The sequence below is a fragment of the Chaetodon trifascialis genome, chromosome 18 (assembly GCF_039877785.1).
Source record: "Chaetodon trifascialis isolate fChaTrf1 chromosome 18, fChaTrf1.hap1, whole genome shotgun sequence".
Taxonomy (NCBI): Eukaryota; Metazoa; Chordata; class Actinopteri; order Chaetodontiformes; family Chaetodontidae; genus Chaetodon; species Chaetodon trifascialis.
This window is the reverse complement of record NC_092073.1, coordinates 12,069,362-12,094,024: the sequence shown is the minus strand read 5'-3', so window position 1 is coordinate 12,094,024 and position 24,663 is coordinate 12,069,362. Positions and strand designations below refer to the sequence as shown.

The 24,663-nt window shown below is 41.9% G+C and overlaps 4 protein-coding genes across 6 annotated transcripts in view; 1 reads left to right on the top strand and 3 right to left on the bottom strand.

Moving 5' to 3' along the window:
* tpk1 (thiamin pyrophosphokinase 1) overlaps nt 1-8,573 on the top strand; it is a 66,380-nt gene extending 57,807 nt beyond the window's left edge. For both annotated transcript variants that reach the window (XM_070985986.1, XM_070985987.1), the window contains exon 9: nt 7,715-8,573. In XM_070985986.1, coding sequence (XP_070842087.1) covers nt 7,715-7,860 — 146 coding nt within the window. In that variant the 3' untranslated portion in view covers nt 7,861-8,573. The remainder of the gene's footprint in view (nt 1-7,714) is intronic.
* A 31-nt stretch (nt 8,574-8,604) lies between these two features.
* On the bottom strand, nt 8,605-10,605 carry sec61g (SEC61 translocon subunit gamma). Its single transcript, XM_070985988.1, has 4 exons — nt 10,487-10,605; nt 9,997-10,100; nt 9,712-9,814; nt 8,605-8,780 (listed from the first exon to the last, which is right to left on the bottom strand). The coding sequence occupies exons 2-4, from the start codon at nt 10,088-10,090 to the stop codon at nt 8,771-8,773; spliced, it is 207 nt and encodes a 68-aa protein (XP_070842089.1). The 5' UTR covers nt 10,091-10,100; nt 10,487-10,605; the 3' UTR covers nt 8,605-8,770.
* Nucleotides 10,606-11,754: 1,149 nt separating this feature from the next.
* Nucleotides 11,755-18,883, bottom strand: LOC139347034 (retinol dehydrogenase 12). 2 transcript variants are annotated; one of them, XM_070986455.1, is made up of 7 exons: nt 18,639-18,883; nt 17,934-18,049; nt 15,803-15,958; nt 15,471-15,575; nt 13,954-14,163; nt 12,986-13,178; nt 11,755-12,783 (listed from the first exon to the last, which is right to left on the bottom strand). In XM_070986455.1, the coding sequence occupies exons 1-7, from the start codon at nt 18,647-18,649 to the stop codon at nt 12,681-12,683; spliced, it is 894 nt and encodes a 297-aa protein (XP_070842556.1). In that variant the 5' UTR covers nt 18,650-18,883; the 3' UTR covers nt 11,755-12,680. The 2 variants fall into 2 exon arrangements, with proteins under 2 accessions (XP_070842556.1, XP_070842558.1); XM_070986457.1 differs by lacking the exon at nt 17,934-18,049 and having other exon boundaries at nt 18,639-18,728.
* Nucleotides 18,884-19,495: 612 nt separating this feature from the next.
* LOC139346736 (retinol dehydrogenase 11) lies at nt 19,496-23,143 on the bottom strand. The gene is made up of 7 exons (XM_070985985.1): nt 23,130-23,143; nt 22,516-22,631; nt 21,976-22,131; nt 21,783-21,887; nt 21,338-21,547; nt 20,586-20,778; nt 19,496-19,598 (listed from the first exon to the last, which is right to left on the bottom strand). Exons 1-7 carry the CDS (start codon nt 23,141-23,143, stop codon nt 19,496-19,498), a joined length of 897 nt encoding a protein of 298 aa, XP_070842086.1.
* Nucleotides 23,144-24,663: the final 1,520 nt, after the last annotated feature.

Sequence of the window (24,663 nt, the reverse complement as noted above, 5' to 3'; positions counted from 1 at the left end):
TTTCTTAACTCATTCTCCCAATGCTGCACAAAGACACAGGGACATGTGCAACATTTCAAGGCAACGGCGCCTGTGAACACAAACATCAACCCATAAAGTGGCGCATCATAAGACTCATAGACACACGCGCACAAATCCAACACAGGTGCAGAGTTTGATAAAAAACAAACACGTGAACACAGATGGGTTTTCGGCGGTGAAGTCTGCAGCAATTGAGAAATCTTAATTAAAAGTAAACTTTGGGCAAGATTAGAAAGCTTGCCCTCACTGTTAATGAGAGCATGCTGTTTATGAAATGTGAGCCTTCACAAACACATCGGCATGCAAATGAGATTGTGTTTTAATAAGGACTTCACTACATGTTCCATATTTTCAGTTACACTCTGAACATGAAGATTACAGAGGCACAATATTTTGATGATTTAGACATGCAGTGTGAGTAGCATGTAGCCTAATTAGCCAATACTCATTAGCAGAACAGAGTCAGTCCAATTAAGTCCATTTGGTAACGTCTTAAAGCAGCTTCACTGCTTCTCGGTCACTTTTCTATACCTGCCCTTGATCTTTGACCTACCTGTTAAAATAGTTCAGAAACAACCTTCTCACTGGCCTCTTAGCTTTAAGTGGAAAAAAATGCTTGGAAATTACATGACCAATACACACTCTATTGAGGAAAGCAGCGGGGATTTTCTTTGTCTTGAAGTTTTAAGTGAGGTTTTGTGCTGTGATGTCTGGCCCAAACTCTCCCAAGAAGGCACAACAGCCTCATTAGAAAAATAGACAGGGCATTTGAATTCCATTCTGTAGCTGCGAAACAACGGGGGGAGAAACATTTTGATATGAATTCAGAAACGATAAATCCAAGAAATATGTTGACAGGACTGCCTTTAAAGTTTGGCTTTAGCTGGTGAGATGAAGCACTGCAGCTCGAGCCTTTAGCAATGTGTGCAGCCTGAGATTTCAGTATGCAGGAGGCGTGCTAAATACTGGATTGTTTTCAAAGGAGGGTAAAGAAATGTACTTTATCTTGTAGTCACACAGATAGATGTGTCTGACAAACTTGGTTCAGCGAGGTCTTACCCAGTGTCCCTGCCAGAGGCAGACATCTTTACTGTAAGATCTCTCCTTTTCCTTCTGTTTCTCGAGATGCAAACACGCACCCTGACCTTCTCCTTTTCTTTTCGTATCTCTTTTCTTCTTCCCCTGCCTATGTTTATCTGTCCTTACTCACGCCTTCTGTTTTCGTCTCATTCTTTCAAGGATTCAGTCTAACCAAATGAATCTATCTCCCTTTTATCTTGCTTTTCCTTTCATATCCCTTTCTACACATGTTCCCTCCCTCTCTCTTCCTCTCCTACACCTTTCTACATTGTGATGCCTCCGCTCTGCCCTTCTACCCCCCCTTTCCCCCCCTAACTCTTCTCTCTTCCATCTCATTTCCTCCCTCTCTCCTTCGCTCCCACTCACCAAGGTCCTGGAGAGGGGAAATGAAAAGTGTATGTATTCTGTAGTGGTGCAGTGTGGCAGCGGGAGGGAAAACTGCTGTTTTATGGTTTTATTTATGGATCTGTAGATTTCTGACGCTGTGCACATCACACACGGGGGGCATAAGGGGAATGAAGAGCAGGCTGATGTGAACTGCTGCTAGTACCCCCAGTGGAGCTGCAGACTAGCAAGGAGGCAGAGGAGGAGTGCACACATGCACATGCACAGGCACAATCACGCATTTTGGACCAAATATGCATCTGCTATAACTTAATGTGTGGAAATACACACACACACACACACACACACACACACACACACAGCGCAACCTCAAGTATTCATGACAGGATATTATTTTGCACAAACACATCAACGCTATCAATTTATCTACTCCACTCTTCCCTCGAGAAAAACACATGAACAATTACATGTCCCCGCAATCGCCCTCTAATATCAAAATATACAATTTGCTCACCCGTCTGTTTGCACTTTCGTCTCTCGGCTGACTGATACCACATTCCCAGCAGAGACGAGTTTTTCTTATCTGAAGGTCAACTTAAGCCAGAACGGTGTTTGTCACCTCGCACTCTTAGACAAACCCAGCAGTGCCATCATAAACATTTAATGGAAGCGGCTATCATTGCACAGCAGATGGTGCTAACAGTGCTAGTGCACACCTTGGCTCATGTCATGGCCAATAAATAGCCTTAAATGTAAGGAGAATGTCAGGTAGAGAAAATGAAGGACACTGCGCTGTGTTGAAATTACAGGCCGACGGGATATGCACAGTGCACCAAGTCTGATTTTTCACAACATTGTTAACGTTTGTTGTGTAACCGCAACTAAAGTTGGAAGCACTTGTACATTTTATATAATATCCATTGAGTTTTTGTTTTTCATGGAGTGTGATCGTTGTCCGCATCCCTTCAAAGGATTTGAATCAAAACTCTAAGAGGCTCTGATGTAGTTTTGCATCTGAATGGCCCAAGCAGGAAACTGAAAAAGTACCAATCAGGACGTCCATGTGTTCTGTTGAAGTTGGATATAACATGGCTGAATCACGTAAATTGTGCATAAACCGAAGTCTTGACTTCATCCATCTGCAAACCACAGACAAGCGTGAGCTTATTATTCATTCATTTCAGGTTTATGAAAGCTTAGCTGTTTATTCCTCAATATTGTCTGGTGGCTCGAAGGTGAGGCAGGCCTCAGATCAGCCTTGGACATAAATAAGCATCTCTTTTTCTCTTATTAATCTCTTGTATTGCCTTAAACAAGTAGATTCTGTTTATTTCAGTGGTGTATAGCTGGATTCTGAAGGAGGCAGAAGAATGACAGACATAAAGTCACACATTCACCACATTTTAGCAACTGGACACCTCAGTATTGAACAAACATGATTTATAGAAAATGATTTCCTCTCTCGAACCGTGGAGCGTTTTGAAATTTGATAGCACGCTGGCGGAAAGGAGTGGAGGATCTAAAATCTGACTGAATGAGCTCAATTTGGCTCTCGATGACAAGTCGTGTTAACAGGGTGACAGGTGTTCGACGCTTAACGCGTTCAGGTAATGTGGGAAAAGAAGACGACCTGCGTGTTTGAGTTGGAGTGCCTGGGATCGCAGTGACATGCTCAGTATTTAAAGGTGTGATGTGTCATATTTTCCAGTCAATTAACATCTTCATCTTGCATGACAAGTGATTAGTCAAATTAGGTGCAACATGTACAGTAAAGCATATGAACATAAGTGGCAGCTTTAGAGACCACTTCCCTTGACTGTGGCCCCATTTATGATTACGATGCACCAGGATGATGCACATAATTTGGCATCAATGTTTCAGTGCTTAGAAATACTTCATGTGGCACCTGTAACATGTCATTGGAGAACCTGTGTGCAAAAAAAAAACATTGTGAGGCGAAAATAGAGCAGCACCAGTCCCCTCTCCCTTTCAAAAACGGGACCCTAAACCCATAATTCCCCTCTCTACCTGCCCACTGCAGTGTGAGTGTCTGTGAGTCTCTTCTCTCCTTGCCCACCCTCTCTCCTGGGTAATTTGTTGTGTAAATACGGTCTACTTACAGCTGACGGACCCTTTCGGCTGTGGCGCTGGAAATGCAATTACAGGCAGCAAACATCTCCATTGTTATCACTGGAGGGTGTGACGCTCATTTCGGTCCCCTCTGCAATGGGGGCCGTTATTGATCAGTATCAGCTTTGAGGAGGGGATTACTAATGAAGCCATCTGAAAGCCTTTTGTGCTTGCTAAAGAGCGTGCACGCACGCACGCACGCACGTGTGTGTGTAAATCGATGTGTGTATGAGAGGCAGACAGAAATGTGTTAGGAAATGTAGGTGCCACTGTGACATCCCGTTCAGCATGACTAATGCTTTCTGTTGTAGTGCTCTGCTGCCTCTGGTGGTGGTTTTGTTAATTACATGAGCCGTCACTTTTTACCATTTTTTTGGTAATACAGTGGCGATTCCCAAGAAGTTGGGATGCTGTGTAAAAATGAATGTTTTTGACACATACTCAATTGAAAACAGTACGAAGACAATATACCTTATGTTTGACCTCATCAGTTTCATTGATTTTTGTAAACATCTGCTTATTGTGAATTTGACGCAGCAACACATTTCAAACAAGTTGGGAGAGGAGCAACTAAAGACTGGGAGATGCTCCAAAAACACCTGTTTGTAACACTCCTCAGGTAAACAGGTTCTTTGGTAACAGGTGATAGTATTTGTAAATAATTGCTTTCGGTTTTTATTCCCATTTAGATGAGTGTCACGTGTTTTTTGGAATGTGATTTTAGTATAATCACAGTGTGCCGAGGTATAAATCAATGATAATTGCATCCCTGTGGAGTCCCTTCTGAGGGACCCAGTATTTGTAGCACACTGGTGATTTTGAAGAAGCTACTTGTATCTATGTGCTTTTGTCAATCATTGTTATATTATGGCCCTTACTAAATTCCATTGCTTTCCTGTTGACCTATTGTAACCTTAGTCCAATCCTCACCCAAAGACCTTCAAGCTCGGCTGAAAAACCTAAATTCAGATCTCTCATATAACATAAAATATTCATCGCTAAATAAGGTTTGATGAGATTTGATTGATAGTGGCCTTGCAGCATAAACAAACTACCCAACAACTGTTATCACATTTTCCTGAAAATATTGCTAAGGTCTGATTGATGCGCAGACACGTGTGACGTCACCTTTTTCCAACAGACCCGGAGCACAGACAAAAACACAAATTCAGAAATCTGTCCCAACATAGGCAGAAAATCACATAAATAATTCACATCGGACCATTTTGCCCATCATAAGAAGCCAAGTGAGATTAAAATTCACAGTTTTCATGAGAGTCCACATGGAAATCCTTGTTTATCTTTCTGACTTTTTGATCCTCCCAAAGAGAGCCGTAAAAGCATGCACGCTCGCTCTCACATGACACAAAGCTCTCCTTGACTTCCGTGTATTTTTCCAGCCCTTCGGTAACCCTCGCAGCTCTGCTGCTGTAAACCTGGCGGAAACACATTACCCTGCAGAGTGAAAACTTCAGGCCAGCACTTTAACACAGTCGGACATTATTCTCATACACCCGTAGCATAGTGACTGGGGCTCTGTGCTCACTCAATTATTAAGTACCCTGACTTCACATACAGCTTATTTTCCTCCCTGTTTTGAGTCACACTGGTCTAATACCATGCTTGTGTGGCAGTCTTTGAAGCAGAATAGGTTTTTTTTTTGTGCCTTTTTGATATGCGTGCAGGCGCCTGTGGACAAATGATTTGCTTCATTCTCTCCTGTCTTTGTTCCTCTGTGTTCTTTTTTTTTTTCCTTTGTATGAAGTGATTGCCCCACAATTATTTTTGCATATTCATAAAGTCCTTGTTTTTTTATAATGCTCTTCTCTTCCAGAGGATGTTGAAATGCAGTTATCAGGTGTTGGTTTGGGTTAATAGCGTGCAATATACTATGCATTGTTTGAGGGGGAATCAGGCTGTATGATTAATTATTCTCCTTAATCTTCCCAAGAGAGTAGAATTTGTACTTTTTTGAAGTTACCTATACACAGAAAAGATGCATGTGTAATACCAACATTTATAATGCCCACAAAAACTTTCTTTTGTACCACGTAGCTACAAAGATATTTTGCACTGGCGATGCACCATAGTTGCATTAGCACCCAGTTTTCTAAGACTGGAGGAAAATTGTCCCTTTAAATGCTCCTGGACTTGCAGCTTAATGATTAATTTAGACTTTTGCTGAAGCAGTGCTTTTGAGATCTAATTCAGAGTCTGCAGATAGACTTTACGCATTTGAATTATACATGTTTTATATATAGAAATGCAGGTAAATTGCCCTGCACACAGTAGCATTATGTAAGGATGTGTCCTGTACTGTCGATGCATGCTCTGTTACCTGCGTTGTCCTGTGAAAAGTTACAAATTGGTGCTTTTTATGGTGATTCGTCTGGGCGCAATGTATTCACAAGAGCAGATGGTAACGTTATTCCCACAAAAGCACGTAAAATAGAGTTATTAATGGGGTGGAAATGATTGACAGGTAGAAACAAAGCCTCATCTAGCCCACCTAGGTGCTGCTGTGGTTTGTGCCACACAAAGCACTAATCTTCAAACTCACTTTCAAACACTGCACATGGCCCACTGACACCAAGCAGGCAAAGCAGATAATTAGATCAAGATGGCTAAAAAAAAGTGTGGTCAATGTTCACAGCAGCCTGAGTTTTAAAGCTAAGTTATAGAGTGCCTTAGAGACGAAAAAGAAGACATAAACAGGCAAGAAAAAAAACTCTTTGAATTAGGGCCAAAAGCAGCAGAATGAGATTTCTGCTGACCTGTAGGTTCATAAATTCAGCCAGGAATATTGTGTTATTTCATTTGCTGCAGATTGGGAGAACAGAGGCGCAGATAATAGTGAATGAATAATGGAAAGCCCCAGGTACACATCTCCTGAGGTGAGCTTGCCCTTTTCACATTAGACACGATTCAACAGCTCCACTCTCAGGACGTTTGTCAGCTCAGCTTATTCATAGCCAATGCTGCGTGAATAAATGTAACTGTTAATGCAGATTTGTATTTGTGCCATTTGGGCCTGTTGGAGCACAGTCGGAGGTTTGTTGTGTTCCTGGAAGAGTTTTTATTTTGCATGACTAAATTCAAACTTTAATGTCCTATATTTACCAGAGAGTTACAGCCAACAATTTGTTTAGTTGTTTGGAGGTTTATCAGTTTTTATATCATAAAGCATAGTCGGGGTCCAACTGCTTATTTATTTCAGGTAACTGGTGATAAATCGACTGCGTCTTACCACTCACAGACTGGTAGAATCTGATGCCCCTTCACTCCTGATACCGCTGAGCTTCCTGGTTTGACCACTCGATGTCAGTGTTGGCCACGTGCTCTCTCATGTCTAAATGGTTCAGCTCAGTAAAGTCACTTTCAGCTCAACTGTTGGAGTTATATTCAGCTTAACACATTGTGATACCTCTTTGCATTTTGGAATTGTTAAACTGAGAGTGAACCAATTGTATCCCTCAGTCTGAGGACAGCACCAATAGAGATCACAGAACCTTTTTTTGTGGTAAACTGCACATCTGTGATCATCGAGTGGTTGAAAAGTGTTTCTAAAAAGCGGCTCTCCTCGAAGAGTTCATTCTCCTTCTTGCCATCATAAAGGATGCTAAACAAAAAGCCTTGTGTGGCTTGTTCACCTCAGTGGTCACCTTTCCTGTTAGTGGCAGCTGAAGGGTTCTCTGAGAGGATTTGTTAGCACTTCAGCAACCTCAAAGTGGGAGTATGCTCAGTGGCTTTAGCATAATAGCCTTTGTGAATGTGTGCGGTTTTGGCTGTGAACCCTGCTTGGCCTCAGACCGCTTTGCCAGGTCCAAATTTCTTTGGTCAGACATGAAGCAAAGTCATGCGGACCACCTCGCCGCCGTTACACAAGGACACAAACTGCTCCCGACCACATCCTCTCCAAGACCTTGACACACAGCTGCATTATTAAAAGTCAAACAGCGGAAAGTACAGACGGCAGTGTGCATGATTATAAGACAACTAGCCACACTGAAAACTAATTATCCACTTTTAACTCACTGAATAATTGAACTTGACTATTTAAAGTAGCCATTAAATGTGGTATCACTCAGTAGGTCCTCACTACTGTTGCATTTAATGATACCTCTTGTCTCCTGTCCAGATAACCAGCTCCTGCAGTTTGGGAAGCTTGTAAGCACCTCCAACACCTATGAACCCGTTGACCCTGGAAATCCCAGGAAGCCTGTAACCGTGACAACAGACCAGCCTCTGCTCTGGAGCATGGGGATCGGCAAGAACGGGGATTGAAGGAGAAAATCAGATGCAACTACTTTTCTGGAGCTGTGCCATAACAAACTTCATAGTTTTATATGTTTTGGACAGTAAGATGTAAAGAAAAAAAAAAAAAAAAAAACATTGAAAGCACTATTATACATGGCCAAAAATCACATAAGTGTTTCCATGAGTGATAATGGGAGACTTTGGCAGCTTTGTTGGAACATAAGAAAATTCAAAACTGACTAAAAGAGCTGATTATGGTTTTGAGTTTTATCCCTTAGTGGCCACCCTTGACAAGGACATTCTTTTAAGACTTGTAACATTTAGGTTTTTTACACCACTTGGATGTGCTTCTTCACCGCACATGCTTAGTCAAAATGAACCTTACAGAAATGAATCCCTCCTTATGCATAAGCCTTACTCCATGCCAATATCTGCTTCCCTTCATTAAAATATGGTGATATCAGACAACTCTCAGGTAAGGACTGAGATGAGAGCACACTGCAGAGAATCAGACAGCTATGCCAACTGTACATCTTCCTTTCAATGTGTGCAGGTATCAGCTTTATATCACAGCCTACAGTATGTGCCTTTGACATCAGTGCTTCTTTTCCACTGTCCTCCTGAAGCCGCTACATTAACCGCACCTGTTGAGTACTGTGGAAAACACTGGTCACCCAACTTCAAAGTATTTGTGCCTTTTCTTGAGACTTTAATACTGTACTTCTGAAAGTTTAACAAAACTGCTTACATGCTGTAATGAGGACAAATCAGTCTGGGTTTCCATTTGTTTTATTTACACAGCGAAAATAGAAATGTTGTGTACAGAATGTAAAAATGCCATCCCTTCAGTCCACAATCACACCAGCCCAATAATACATGTCTTTTCACCGTCTCCTGTCCCCGGGTATTGAAGTTTGTGTTTTTGCTTGACCAGGATTTAACCACCACTAGAGAAACAAAAGAAAGAAAGGCGGTGTTAGTGATTGCAGAAATCCTGATGATACACCAACAACCATGTTTGACTGTAATATTCAGTTTGAATGACCGAGCAGACAAATGAATCACTGCTCAAGAAAGCTTCTCCATAAGACAATGATATTATATGTCAGTACCACCATTTTTTTCCCCCAGACAATCCAACCTCTGCACTTTGGGATACTGTGTATTCTGACTATTATGACAACATCCTAAATGAATGGTATTTGAATGTCACATCCTACTGCGCAGAAAGAATAAAATCACGAGTGCTAACAGTGTGCCTTTTGTTTTTTTTGAACCCTCGTCTTTTGTGTAACGACAAAACCTAATTATGCAATTAACAAATGGCAATTAATGCCCAATTAGAAATATGGTAAATTTAGAATATTTGATCCATAAATTAGTTATTCAAGGACCAACTCTATTGTATCATTTATGTAATAAGACAATTTTTTGCATCAGTCTTTTGAAGAATGTGATCTTTCTATTGAGAGTAAGAAACTGAAAATTCTTGGCATGCTGCGCCCCACACATGGACAGCCATTATAACGCCTTTCAGTGAATTCTTGCATTCAAATGTTATTTATACACCTTTGCAGTGAGTGGATAGGGACAATACAGCAGCTGATCAGGAAAAGGGAGTGGGTACAGTTCGTGTAACTCATCACTGATATCAGACACACTGAGTTGAAATGTTTAGACAGTGCTTTCCTGGATAGATCAGGGACAAACAGTATCTCATCGAGTCTCTCGGACCACCTCTTTACTGTTACTCATAATTTGTCATTAACAACACTTGAAGCATTTTCTTAACCCTGAAAAATCAGCAGAAATAATAAAACACACACCAATTGCATGATGCAGTTTACCATGTAAATACATTGTTTTACTCCTACTTACACAATGATGTTGTTGATGGGGATGTGAATGAGTTTGACGAAGAAACCGATGAAACCCATGATGGCAAACCCAATTGCTGTGGCCATGGCAATCTTCTGGAATTCTGTGGGAGGGCACACATAAATGTCACAAATCTCAAATAAACCACAAAAAAAATCTACTACTCGGATCCCAAACGTGTGAGCCGAGCAGTTCAAGGTTGAGACTGGGTAGCTGGATTGAAACGGAGGTTGGACGCCGCTGCCAGCACAACAAAGACTGAGCTAAATGAAAGGGTGAACCTACCTTTTCTGTCGGGCTTTGTGCACCTCTTTACAAGCCTTATGGAGTCTTTGACGAACTGCCGGCTGGGCTCAACAAACTGCATAACCTGATCCATGGTGTTTGTGCTGAGGACAAAATCAAAACCAGTATCAGTGTTAAAGCTTGGATTGCTTTCAGTGCTGACGTTGACTTCAGCAGCCTGAGACTTTTATGACTCCCACAACGTTAAAATTCTTAACATACCGTACACCATCTGTTTTCCATCAAATATTACCCTGTACGTTGAAATATATGTGTTCTTGCTATTGGAAAAACGTGTTTTTAAGTTAGCTGTGTTAGCAAACTCATCCTTGCTAGCTAACGTTATCATCAGAACGTCTATGGTCGACGTAACGTTAGGTTAGTCGGAAAACCAATAAATAACACAAAGTCTAAAAGCCTCAAGCGAGTTAGTGAGTTACATATATCTAAAAATATACAGTAATATTTTGTAAGATAGCACTTAACTTACCTGTATCTGTCGTGTTAGATGAGAACACAGTCGGAGGAATGACGGCCACGTAGCTTTCAGGCAGCTTCTTCGTCGAGAAGAGCTGACGTTGACTTTAGACGCGCATGCGCATGATCCTGATTGGGTCTTTGTTTAAGCAGGGTTCTTGTCCACACTGCCACCTGCAGGCTAGGAGGTAGTAATACAGAGACCGGCGGCCAGCTTTGATTACAGCAATAGTAACATGGGTTAACCCCCGTTCACTCACTTTCTTAATTATATCCGGCTTTTCATCCCAACCCTGTTTAATTAGGCTGCAAAACATCACTTGAGACGTAAATTAGTTGTAAGACTTTAAAGGTTACTGACCTTTCCCCTCCCTTTTCCACTGTAGTATTTCTACTGAATGTAAACACTATGCTATTTACTGCTCCTTTGTCTGTTATCTTTATAATTCAATTATCTAATAATCCTTGTAATAATCTAATTATATGGCACTATGTTTGCTCTTCTTGTTCTTACAACTTACAGCACAGGAGTAGTTTATGATCAGTTTATTAGAATAAAATAAAAACATTTTTATACACTAGCAGACATTTCAGGAAAGAGGACAGCTATTGTTATTTGGCTAGTGTGATTACAAATAATGTATTAATCATAAAGCACACCATGTTTTGAGGGCACATTGGTCCTGGACTTCTTGTAGCCATTCTTCTTGCTCATTCCGCATTCCTTTAGTCCTAAATACTCCCTCATGTGATTTAGATTAGGACGTAGTTTCTTAACAGAATGGTGGCATTTTCTCATGATCTTTCATCTCTTTCACTCTGGTTCTGTGGTGTGAAAACGTTCCACAATCACAGTAAAACTCATGTCCAGCAAAAGACAAGTACATGTGCTGCAGTCCACTGCAATGTACACACTTTTTCCATCCTTATTTGGGGCCTTAATCAATTAGCAAAACAGTGACTAATACTAAACAGTACTCTGCTACAGGGAGCAGGATTCAAACCGTACTTTTGATGTTTCTCACTTTCATGAATTGACCATGGAGTAAGTCATATTGAAATGTAGTCATCTGTTTGGGAGGCACTGGCTGCAACTTTAAGACCCTTAATTCTCTGATTATTAATACACTAAACTTACCTCATGTGTTTCAACTCCCAGAGGTGAAATTCATCCCATTGTCATATGCTACTGCACCCAAAAAGGTCAAACCAACCGTATGTACACTCAGAACTCACATACACAGTAACTTTCATGTAAAAACCACCAACAAGCAGAACTTTGGAAAATGTTTTCCAGTCCAACAGGTTTAATTTTTACATTATGCACATGTTGTCACATTAACATGTTCCCAATTTCAAAGGCTGAAGCCGTAACATGCTTTCACATGTAATTGTATTATGATTACAATCATAATGTAATTATGATTTCAATGTATGTCTGTAACACAGAGAACATTACATTTAGTCCTTCCTCAGCTGACAAGAAGCGTCTGAAAGTGATGATTGCATGATACAAGACTGTACAGTGAAACAGTTCAATGAAATAAAAAAGAAGACCAATGGCTCAGGTTTTACTGATGAATAAATTCTGATACTTAAAGTGCTACAGAAGGACAGGACCCACTTCACATTAACTGTCATCTAAGTGCTTTAACTGTCAATCACAGTACTTTATGTGTGCCCTGATGTACAGTATTTCGTTCAAATGTCACTTTGAAAAAGGGCTGTTGGGGGCTGTCTAGGGCTGAATTGTTCTCATCAGTGCTGAGAACCACATCGCTGCCACCCTGGGGACTTATAAACTGAGAGATTACAAGGAGCACTAGGGGCAACTTTGACAAACCAGACCATTTTCATCCAAAGCGAGACCGTGTAGCGAACATCTTTATAAGCGAAGAAGATAGCATCTGCACCCTGGATACAACAATAAAAACTAGACTAAACAATGACATACAGTAAAAAGACAGTTCAAAAGCATTTCTTCAACATCCTACAAAACATATTGAAGTCTTGTTTGATAAATACAATCTGACTAAAACATAGGAATCACTTCGATATTTCATAAAATAAAGGACCTCTTGGCAGTGATCCACTCTTTTGTCCTGTCCCGTCTTTGTCCTTTGAGTCAGAAAATACATGCTTTTCACAACAGTAACATTAATACCTCTATGAAATTACGTCCTTCACCGCAGTTCATTTGCTGCTATTCACTGCCAGGTGATGCCAAGCATGTTGCAGCTGACCTCCCACAGTTTTTGGGCCAAGTCATCATCTGAAGCAATCCTTGAGCACCTTGCAGGAGCGCAGTCACTGAGCAGACATAGGGAGAAAGAACTGCCATTAACACACTATGTGGTGCATTTGAATAAGTGTTCAATAGGGATAAAAATAGTTACCCCTCGGCTGCATACACCCTTTTGTTAGCCAGCAGGTAGTTACTGAGCAGCATGAAGCAGGCGCTCTAAAAGCTCTTGTGTAACCAATTGTAGGCTGGCTGTAATACTGTGTGTACCTGAAGTATCCTCCACTCTGGCTGTCCAGGTGTGGCTCCACAGCACAGTAGATGGTGGTCTGTGCCCCCTCCACTGTTGTCTTGGTGAAAATCCTAAAGATCTTCACTGCTACCTGGATACACTGGTGCTGGTGCCTCCACAGGTCAGACTGCACCACCCCCGGGTGCAAAGAGAACACACTCACCCCGGTAGCTGCAACATGCACACAGGCACCAAAGCAGTCACCTTCACACATGCTGTATTAGTCATGTTAACACATGCTCTGCTATGATTCTGCATACAATTTACACATATTTCTGTGCAAAGCATGCTTATTTTTCAAACAGTAACTGTAGAGTGATGGAGTAAAGTGTACATTAAAACAGAGCAGCCCTATTATACAAAGTATTTGCGTTTTAATTTCATTTTGTTCTTTCCCTTCTTCTGTTTGATTCTGAGTTAAAAGAGAGACAGAGTTTTGATAGCTAGACTCCAGATGTACAGAATCAACCATTAGACTGTAGGGTTGTCATATTAAAGTCATTTCTCCGTTCTCCGCCATTAAGCAAGACAACAAAAATACCAATGGATTGCAATTACAAAATGTCTAATTTCCAGTGAAAATCTGATTCATAAGTTCAGTAATTTCGCACATCTTCAGAGACAGAAAAGAGAGTTAAATAAGGACAAACACTTATACAAGGAATCCAATTTCCAATTAGTATGCTTGCTTACATCAGTCTTACATAAAACTGAATACAGTGCTGCTTCTGATTCACCTTTCTTAGCCTGAGCCACAGAGCTTCTGTCTCTCCATCCACTATAAATAAATTCTCCCTTTAGAAGTTAGCCATCAAGCCTCTAAGCCCAGACACCTTTTTTTCTATGTGAAACAAATTTCAAATCTGTAATGAAGTTAGTTTTTCTGTCATCCACCCTTTGGAGCATGTGCTTATGGATGCATTCCTTGAAAACATGACCATCTCACCTTGCAACCGCTTGGCAAGTGAGCGTGCAAAGAGCACATTAGCCAGCTTGCTCTGCCCGTAGGCCTTCATGGTATCGTAGCTCCTCTCGCTGTTGATGTCATCCAGTCGAAGCCCGGTCCAGGTGTGGGCCACCGATGAAACGACGACAATACGGGCAGGAGCTGAACGTCTGATGAGGTCCAGAAGCAGGTAAGTCAACAGGAAGTGACCTGCAGAAAGTCATGTGACGCACACGTTCAGTCTCATACTCTTACTGAGGCAGCAAAATGCAGTTTAGCATCTAACAGAAGAAAAAAGTAAAAAAAGCCATTACATGCAGAGTAATGTACAGAGATACATAAATAACAGAGAGGGGTATATGTGAATAATCTAAAATAAATATGATACGAACAGTATTAAGAGTATGAACAGAGTGAAATGATTACACTAAGATAAACAGAATAACAAAAGTGCAGCAGTTAGATTTCAGGTGTAAATGGAAATATATACAGTGCAGGTGGAAGAGCGAGAGAATAAACAGCTGCATATGATACGGCACATGCACTAAAGGACAGATGCACAGCACAGACACCAGTACGAATACTGACACGCTGAAAGGCAGATAGAGAAAATAAATTGTCTTTTAATAGTTGATACTTTCATACCCAAATGTATGCTCTGTCATTTAAAATCATTTCTAAATGTGAGGGAACCCGTGTCATGCTGCCAGCCAGAAAACACAAACAACACATAAAGCACCCCAAATAACATACGTTTTCATCAAAAAGGACTTTACACAGAGCCCTGTGACAGCTGGAGCTGCTGCAGAGGTAAGCAAACCAACGCCTGTGCTAACAAGGCGCTATCAAGACTCCTTATACTGTTTGCTGTGTTTGTTTGTGAACTCTGAGAAGGACACTTTAAGGCGTGAAGTGAGTAGTTTTGCTTCCTTCCCTACTGTATTGTTCTCCATTTCCTATTTTACCGTTGATCTAACCAGCACATGTACACATGTAAAGGGTGGATGTGCAGGTACTGTATGTGTTCACGTATGTGTGTGTGCTTATGTGCGTGGGCGACCAAGTTCGAGTACAGAGTGTTCTTCTCTCTGTCAGCCTGTGACAAAAATACCACCAAGGAACAAATCATCTGGAAGGAAGCCAAGGTCCAATGCAGAGAAAGCAGTGACAGCTTGAAGAAAACAGTAACTCTGGTTCAGTTTCTTGGCTGATATGTTGGTCAGATTGGTTGTACACGTGTTGCACAGTGTGTGAACAGCCAATGATATGGAAAAAAAGTATTTTTACCTTCCTCTTTTTAGCAGGAAAATCCCATCTATCACTATGCGACTGTATCCTTAAACTCAAAGATGTGACTACCAGCTGTTACATTTATTACCAACAGTGAGCACTCTAAAGTCCCTCTATTATTAAACCACTTCACTGCATTTTATGATTGGTTGACAGATTCTCCAAAAGTGTCCCAGAACATGAAATTTCAAATCAAAGCAGACACTCCAGCTTCCAGTGTGACTCACCCAAGTGATTGACCCCTAACTGCATTTCAAACCCATCAGCGGTCTTGGAGTAGGGACACATCATGATGCCTGCATTGTTTATCAGGATATTCACTTGCTTCTCCTCTGAAAAGAACATCCAACAGACACACAAAGGAGTTAGTGATTACAAAGAAAATTGGAGTCCAGTGTGTCTCCAGTTCTTGTGGACAGGTGGAGCCCAGGATCAAACCACCAACTGTGCCTTTGATGGACAACTGCCTTTGTGTCCTATTTCAGGAAACGCATCACTGTTTCAGGAACATACTGAAAGGAACCACGCGTACGATACGTGAAGCACATTAGTTACCAACCTTTGTTGATGACTTCGGCAAACCCTCTGATGGACTTGGTGTCGGACAGATCCAGCTTCCTGATGACCACATTCTCATTTCCTGTGTCTTCTAAAATCTCTGCCCGTGTTTCCTCTGCCCTCTCCAGGTCCCTGCACGCCATGATGATGCGCGCGCCTGAAAAACAAAGGCCAAAGGTCACAAATCATGATGTCATGTTCTCCCCATTCCACACACAAAGTTTGTTTCTGTGTGCTCACCGGGACAGGCTGCAGCCCCCTCATGTTCCTGAATGACAATAAGCCGTCACACTGTGCTAAACATAAAGCTCACAGTGATATATTAAGGCAAATATTCCACACATGGGAGGTTTAAACCCTTCAAAATGTTCCAAACTCAAAACTACAAAAGCATTGCACATTTGCAGGCACACAAAGCTACCTATGTCAATTACGGAGGACGTACGTAAATGCCTCTGTGGGCTTTTGATCCTCCTCCAGTAATGTTCTCCAAACTCTCATTCAGCGTCTCATTTAGCAAACTGCTCCGCTCACACGAACACAAGACCCTCTCAACTGTGTCATTCTCATTCATTTTGAGGACCCGAACACACACACACACACACACACACACACACACACAAACATGCATGCCCACACAAACAACAGGCAGACAACCCCTCCCCCCCGCCCCACACTCACACAAACACACACACTTGTACACATACATACAAAATAGCTGCAGTTCCCAGCAATTATGGAAGAGGACAGCCATTAATCAGTTGGAGCGTAGCGTCTGCATCCCACCACAGTGTCTTTGTTTCTCCCCTGCTTATTCCCTTGTGGGAAAACCCAATTGTTCCTGCATTTCACTGGCAGCCAAGTTCACTCAATTAAATAAGATAGTAAACAAACAGTGAGAATGGAAGGTTATACTGTGTCAAGCTACAGATCATCCAACAGATGATTACACAGTGTTGTGCATGCATAAATCATGTCAGTATGCAAATAATGACTTAAGCCTGATCACATTCTGTGTATTCACAGACAATAATATGCAATTATGACAGCACTCCCTCTTTTCATTTTTCACACATTAACTCTTGGCACTTGACGTGGATGAGTGATATGCACATTTCGCTTTGTCAGCATGGTAAACGCACCAACAAGTGCAATGATTAAAAAGGCTGCGATTCCGTTTGGTTTTGCCCCCAAGGAGCCACCACCTGTTATCAATCCTTCCAAATCTAATCACTTTGTCATCACGTTATTACGTAATCCCATTTACTGAAAGGTGATACAGTAATTTGTCAGGGAATTCTCCAGAAGCAAGCAATACTACACTCCTCCGGCAGCCATTATTCTTTTTGTCCCCTCTTTTTTGTCACTTTTCATTTCTCATTATGTTCTGGATTTATATTTATTTCACTACAGGAAAGAAAGAAAATCTGTTGACATGCATTACTGGACAAAAACAAGATCCCTGCTTGCCCTACAATGCAATTATTTTAAAAAAAAGTGTCAGAAAACAAACACAAATGCACTCTTTTTAGAAAACAGAGGCAGATGCCAAGCAGGGCATTTCAAGTGCAGACGAATGAACAAACTGAATCATGTGTGCGTGTGCGTACCGCTGGGTGCACCCTCCCATCTCTCTTTGTTGCCTGCCTGCAGGAGGGGGGCAGACCCTGACAATGCCCCCTCTGTCCCCTTGATGCCTCGTTTGCCTTTCATCTGTGCCATTTGTCTTTCACTTGGACTGCAGAAAAGTGTTAAGCAAGATCCTCATTTTGGTTCGTTTATCCTCAAATCTCTTCTCTGTCTGCCATTTGTCTTGGTGTTGGAACACGCCAGAGGTTAAGCTGTGCTGAGGTTAGAAAATCACTTGATCCAGTCTGATATTCCCACCAAAACATGTAAGCACACTGAAAATGCATACAAGTAGGATTAAAGCTGATTCTATGGTGGAGGTCTGAAGATCATGCTTCATAGCTTTAAACCAGGCTTAACTCCAGGGGAAAGAGTGGAATGTGTAGACTTTGAAAGTTAGTGAAAATGACAGAAAAAAAGGGAAAATGCAGGGACACATCAATGCCGACTACAGAGGCAAGTGGAGACAGACACACAGCTGGACAGACAAGACAGAGCAGCACCTCTTCTTGCCAGGTCCCTGGCCGTTTCTTTGCCAATGCCAGTGTTGGCTCCGGTGATGACGACTGTTTTCCCATCTAGCCTCTCCTCAGATGACCAGCGGTTACAGCACACACTCCTGAACAGCACACACACACACATAAAACAAGTATAGCATCAATCAAGGAAAAACACACGAACAGCACTTCCATAATAAGTGAAGGGACAAGTTTCCACTGCTGGCAGTAATCTACTTTGTCTGTTTACACAGAGACCTGATCCTCTGTGGAATTTTCCACAAAAGTGAAGACATTTGGAAATATGCTCACTGAAAAATCAAACATGCCAAACATGATGACTGATGATTACATCAATTTCACACACAAAAAACAATCATTTAGACATGTTTGTCACGTTTAAGCACACATCAGTGTTAGCTAAATCCTGTGTATACATACAGTAGATGATCTGCATGAGAATAGTCTAATTTCATCATCATCAGTTCATACTCACTGTAACTGTTTTTTTTTTTTTTTAATAAATCCTCACAGCAAGTAATTCTCAAGGAAAGAAAAACGGTCTAAATCGACGCAAATGACACATTTTCACACAGGTCTATTCTGTCAAATCTGGTGGCACGGTGTGCTGTTACCATCCAAACATTTCCAACATTCCCTGTCATGAACACCGCCGGCCACTTAGCCCTTACCGAGTATTTTCTGTCTTACCTGCAGTTCATTCCTGCTCAGAAGCAACAAATTTCCGCCTCAGGAACCGGCGAGCGACTTCCAGCGAGAAACGAATTTACCTCCTTCGAACCTCCCAACAGTTGATCAATTGATTTCGTGCTTGTCATCTCTCCCCCACCGTCGCGTTTGCCATCGCAATATCCCGGCAGGACCAATCAGGAGCGAGTCTGACGCATAATTGATTCACAAGTTGACCAGGATGGGGAGCCGGCGGCGCTCCTGCTGCCTCCTGCTGCCGGAGGCGCTCGAGTTGTGGACTGAGGTGACTCAAGAGAGAGGGGTGAGATCCAAAGCGTTTAATAAAGCTGTCCCCACATAATTAGACTAACCTAATAAAAGAGTATTGCAATATTAATAGCATCGGTTGCAATGGTTGATTATGTTGTAATATTTAATCACAATGCTTTTATTGTGATAATATTGCCACATTCCCTCCTGGCCACTTGAGGTCCTCCAAATTTCCAAAGGTTGCTCATGCTTAATCCCAGTTATGACGATTTCCAAAAGCTGTACAGTTTGAAAATAATAAAAATAATCTTGCAAAATGTTGAATATCTCCTTCTGTGAAGCAAAAAATCAAAATACAAAATAAAACACATGAGAACAATATCAATTTGGGATATCAGGGATATATTTTATTAGCTGCAGCTGTTATCATTTCCTTCTTTAACCTACTTCCTAGCACTTGTACCCTATTCTTCAACTATTTTTCATCCCTCACGTAGCCTGCATCACATGTTCAGTTTCACCAAAAACAGCATCAGTATAACATCTGTAGTGCTCACGGTGGCTCATGAGCATTGCTTCAAAGAGCGTTTATTTAAGTTTGATAAAGTCTATCTCCAGCGGATGCCTAGCAGGTGGCAGCTCACGGCCCACAGCTTCAAGGCAGTGCCATCGTCCTGACCTGCCCTGCAGCTCTGGGCACTGGCACAGTCCCTGTAAGGAAGAAAGACAGAGTGATGAGATGTTTTACACATGCAGCATTGTAGTCATCATGTTATGAATGATGGCTTCAACATGGATTTGCTTTAAGAGTGCATGGCCAATCAGTAGCTAAGATTGCCTTTAGACGTCATGTAGCTCAGCGGCCCCCAACCTTTTTTTTTTGCGCCACGGAGCGGTTTCACATAAAGCAATAATTTGCCGGACCACCATAGAAAAGAATAAAAAAATGTAATAAAAATACAACTCACCATTACCCTGAATTATTAGCAAGAGCCCTGCGCTTGTTTCTCTTCAAGGAGAAGGCTTCATTGCCTCATTTGCGAGCCTGTCGTCACATATTACGCAGAGCGAGCTGGATGAGTGAGAAACACCTGAAGCGATAAACCCGTTTTTTTGTTTGTTTTTTTTAAGTAGGACTGCTGATACTGTCTTTAAATGCAGCTTTCTTTTTCTTGGAAATTGTAGGCTCCTCTTCTTTACTCATTTTTGCTTGCTTGTGGGCTTACATTTTTACTACCGTATCATATGACCGAGAGAAGCGGTTTGATATGCGCGCAGAGGCACAGGCGGAACTTCATCGAAACTTCTTTCAGACTCTGATGATCAATACAGTGTTTTTTTGTTCAGTCTCTCTGTGCGGCCCGGTACCAAATGGTGGTTGGGGACCGCTGATGTAGCTGATGGACATATTTTTGGATGTGGCCTCTTTTAAGATGTTTGCTGGTGTCCTGCTGAGGAATCTTAGGTGACCTGCATCACCCACAAAGCTGAAGCCATGTAGAAGACACTACTGATGTTGTGACTAAATATATTAATGGAAGCTACAGTTTCTGATGACACTCCATTAAGGAAAGTCTGACATCTGGTTGTCTACGTGTGTGGTGTGATGTCTGCTCTCACTTCGCAGGTGGCGTTAAGTGGCTTGATTTTGGCTAATTTGAATTGATCTTGGGTATTGCTGCAGCATTGCACACTGACTTGTAGTATCCTCCGGTAAGCAGCTGGTTCTCAGGAGTGACGGCGCAGTAGATGGTGGTGTGGGCTCCCTCTGCTGGGGTCTTCAGCACAAAACTGAAGGTCTTGATTATGTCCACAAGAGGGCGTACTATGTGCCTTGTGATTTCAGTGTTCACCACACCAGGGTCCACGCAGTATGTCATCACACCAAGAGCTGCAGGCAGAGGGATGCATTTAGGTACAGACCTTTCTCTCTGGTGGGTTAACGTGGATGCCAGCTTCCCAAAATTGTTTGCCTTTCTATCTTATTATATTGCTTTGTTGAACTGCGTTGGAAGAGAACTTTAAACACTGGTTGCAAAATGCAGGAAAGTGAAATAGTAAATACATCAGATCACATCACTTTCAGAATCCATGGCACAATCGCTGACATGCAGAAGATGCATGATAATACTTGAACACAAAAAGCCCTTCTTCACTCATAATAATCTCCATTGAAATGATAAGATTACCATCAGGAATGTCAAACAAGGTGTGATCGTTGCAGCAATGATTAATTCTTTAAAACATCTGTGTTTTCTACAAACATGTTGCTCCTTGCTCTGTTTCTTGCCCAGAGCGGTGGTGGTTGAGGCATGAGACTCTCACGCTGACAAGAGATGCAGATTGATTTTTTATGCACATGGAAAGAGACAAAAAGGCTCAGAAATAGAAATAAAGACACACAGTACATGAAGCATAATATGTGTCTCACACACACACACACACCCTACCCTCAGTCCTTTTGGCCATCTCTCTGGTAAACAGGACATTGGCCAGCTTGCTCTGTGCGTAGGCCTTGAACGGGTGGTAGTTTTTCTCGCCGCTCAGGTCATCAAACTGGATCTTGCCCATGGTGTGTGTTAATGATGACACGTTGATGACCCGGGATGGTGCTGAGTGCTTCAGCAAGTCCAGTAACAGAAAGGTCAGGAAGAAATGACCTGGGGGGGGGGGGGGGGGGGGGGGGGGGGGAGTTTGGAGCAAGAGAAAAGGAGACACATAAGGAGCACAACGAAAACTCTGAAGGAACATATTTATGCATACTAATACATACTACGAAAAGTAGCCAGGGCAACTGATTATTCATTCTCATCAATAAAAGGCCCCAAAACTACTGAGGACACAATGTCAATCTCCCCAAGACTGGTGTATTTCCTAAATAGTTAAATCTCATACCCAAGTGATTGACTCCAAATTGCATCTCATATCCGTCCACTGTGAGGCTGCGAGGGCAAATTGCCACACCGGCATTGTTGATCAGGTAGTGAAGAGCCTTCTCAGCTGGAAAAAAAAAACAAACATGTTATCTATATCTGCAGTCTACATGTGTGTGTTTGTGTGTGTGCGTGCATGTGTGCGTGCCACCCACTGTTATAGATATTCTCAGCAAACTGGCAGATCGATTTGGTATCAGCCAGATCCAGTTGCCTGGCGACTACCTTGGCTGCCTTCACTTCCCTCATGATGTCACGAGCAGCCTGCTCTCCCTTCGCCATGTCTCTGCATGCCAAAATCACCCGAGCACCTACGGAGATTAATGCCTCTTAATGGTGATTGTGCGTTTGCATGTACGTTCATGTTGAAATGTGATCCGGGAAATGTGGTGCTGAGCTCCCTGTTACACATTTATCTTTGATTCAGTGTTTATGTGCCCATATATAAAGCACAGCAAGTATTAGCTCTTGTCTAATATGTATTTAGCTGTATTTTATTGGTTCATATGCTTATGGGTGTTATTTATTTCATTTCATTTAGCAGTTTAATACTTGAGCCACCTCGTTATATTTGTTATTTTTGCACAAGCTTGTTAAGCTTTAAAGATTTTCCACACAGGCACTCTGAGTCACACAGTAAGAAAGAGTCTATAAGTCATCATGGTACTCGTTTGTCGTTAGCTGTGTTCGCTTGCCTCTGCCAGCCAGGTCTTTAGCCGTCTCTTTGCCTATTCCAACGTTGGCGCCCGTTACTATAGCTGTCTTCCCATCTAGGCGCACATCTGAAGACCACTTGGGCATAAACAGAGACCTGGGGAGTGAGGTACAAAGGTGTAATCAATTAGAGAAATATTAAGGGGGATCTTGACACCAAGCACGATGGTTAAATCCAACTATTTACTGTCAACAGAATAAGAAAAATGAAGGGAATAAATGACTGTTTATGCAACATGTTTGTTTAACCTTACTGTCGCTAAATTACAAGGTGGATGAGGTTTACCACCTAAGGCAAAACAGTGAATGTCAGGAACCACAGTCATCGTATAAAATGAAGCTGAAAGTCACAGGCCTTGAACTGACTCAGAAACTTCACTTGACATTTCAGCGTCTGTCTTAAGTGAGCTGAAGCGACAACCTCCATCCATCTTACACCCTTATCAGGGTAAATCAGTTTGTGAGTAGAAATTTGGTTTGCATCTGGTGCATTGAAATTCCACTGCATTACTACAAACAGTTCTTAAAAGCGACACATCTACTTTCACCTCCTCTTTTTATCTGGTGATTATATCTAACTTTGGAAGTTTCTTACCTGATTGCTTGCATTGCGTGATATAAACTTGTAATATCCCTCCTAAAGCTTGAGTGGCTCCTTATTCCACTGCTGACGTGTCGAGGCTCAGGTCTTATGTGGAAGAGAAGACAGCAGAGAAATGGCACAGGGAGAGACAGAAGGGTTTGCCTTTAAAATGATGGAGAGTTCAAGACAATCCCCCCCTGTTGAAAGTCTGTCATTGTGACTAATCAATCAGACAAAATTTACGAATGGGTTCCTGCCAAGTAATCACATGACAAGTACTGATATAATGTAAGTAACAGAGAGCTATTTGTGTATTTGCACACAGTGACTCTGACTACTGACTCAGTAGACTTACACAAAAAAATGTTGCAACATCATGCATCTTTTTTTTCTCTCCTCCTTGCAGTTTGCTCAAAAATCACCCATGCAACTGTAGGTAAAAGTAACTAAACAACAAAGAAAAGTACTCAAATCATGTATCGAGACATTAACCTATGAACAGCATTTTAAGCTTTCTTTCGTTACGTGTGAAGTAACTTGAAACTGCATCTGCTGCCTGTAAAATCACCACTGGGGAAAACTAATAACTAATCTTCTATAAGTGTCTGTGCAGCAGAGTCACTGCAGGTGAAATGGAGAGCCTGCATCCACAGGTGAGCCGACTGTAATTTCAGCGTTTCACCATTGTGGGTTTTCTGGTGCTTTCCACAGGAAGGTCTCGTTTATCACCCAGCTGTAAAGTATGTGCAGTGAGGCTGTTATCCTAACTGCTGATTGGGGTGACAATGAGGATGGAAGTAAGGAGTATGAATGCAGAACCCGGAGATTTACTCAAGAGGGGGTCTCCCCTCGCTTTCTTTCCTTGTCAAAATCACTTAAAAACCGTTGGATTAGTTAAAATGAGACACTGACTATAGTCAGCGTAGGACCTGTCTATAAAAAATGTGACATGCTTTGTCTTGTACTCCGTTTGAAAGTCAGAATTTTCACATGTACTTGAGATTTCCTGTCTCTCTGTTGTCCTAACATACAGTTGCCACTAGGGGGTGGACTGTAGCAACTTCCTACACATCTTCAGTTAAATAAGAGACTGTTTTCTCACTCAGGGAAGGTTAAAAAAAAAAAGAAAAAAAGCTGAAATCATTTAAAACTACAGTACGGGTCTGTGTTGGCCAGCCAGCCAGGTCTCATGTAAACCATGTGAAAGCTAGTCATAACTTCCTGTTTTCACAAACAACCATAAAATAAGCGGGGACAAGATGCACACTTAGACACACTCAGGCACACACATACACACATACATAAACATACTCCTGCTGACCCAAACCAGGCCTAAATGAGTGCTGCCAGCTCCTCTCATGTGGTCTTTCTGTGACGCTAGCTGGTCTGACTGCTAGATTAGTTTCTCCTCACAGCTGCTCGCCATCCCCAGGCCTGATGAAAGGCTGCCTGTCTGTCTGTCTGTCAGCAAGGGGACAAAGACAGAGAGGCCTTGCCACATGTGTAATTAGAATTGCTTCACAAAGATTATAGATCATCTTGAGGA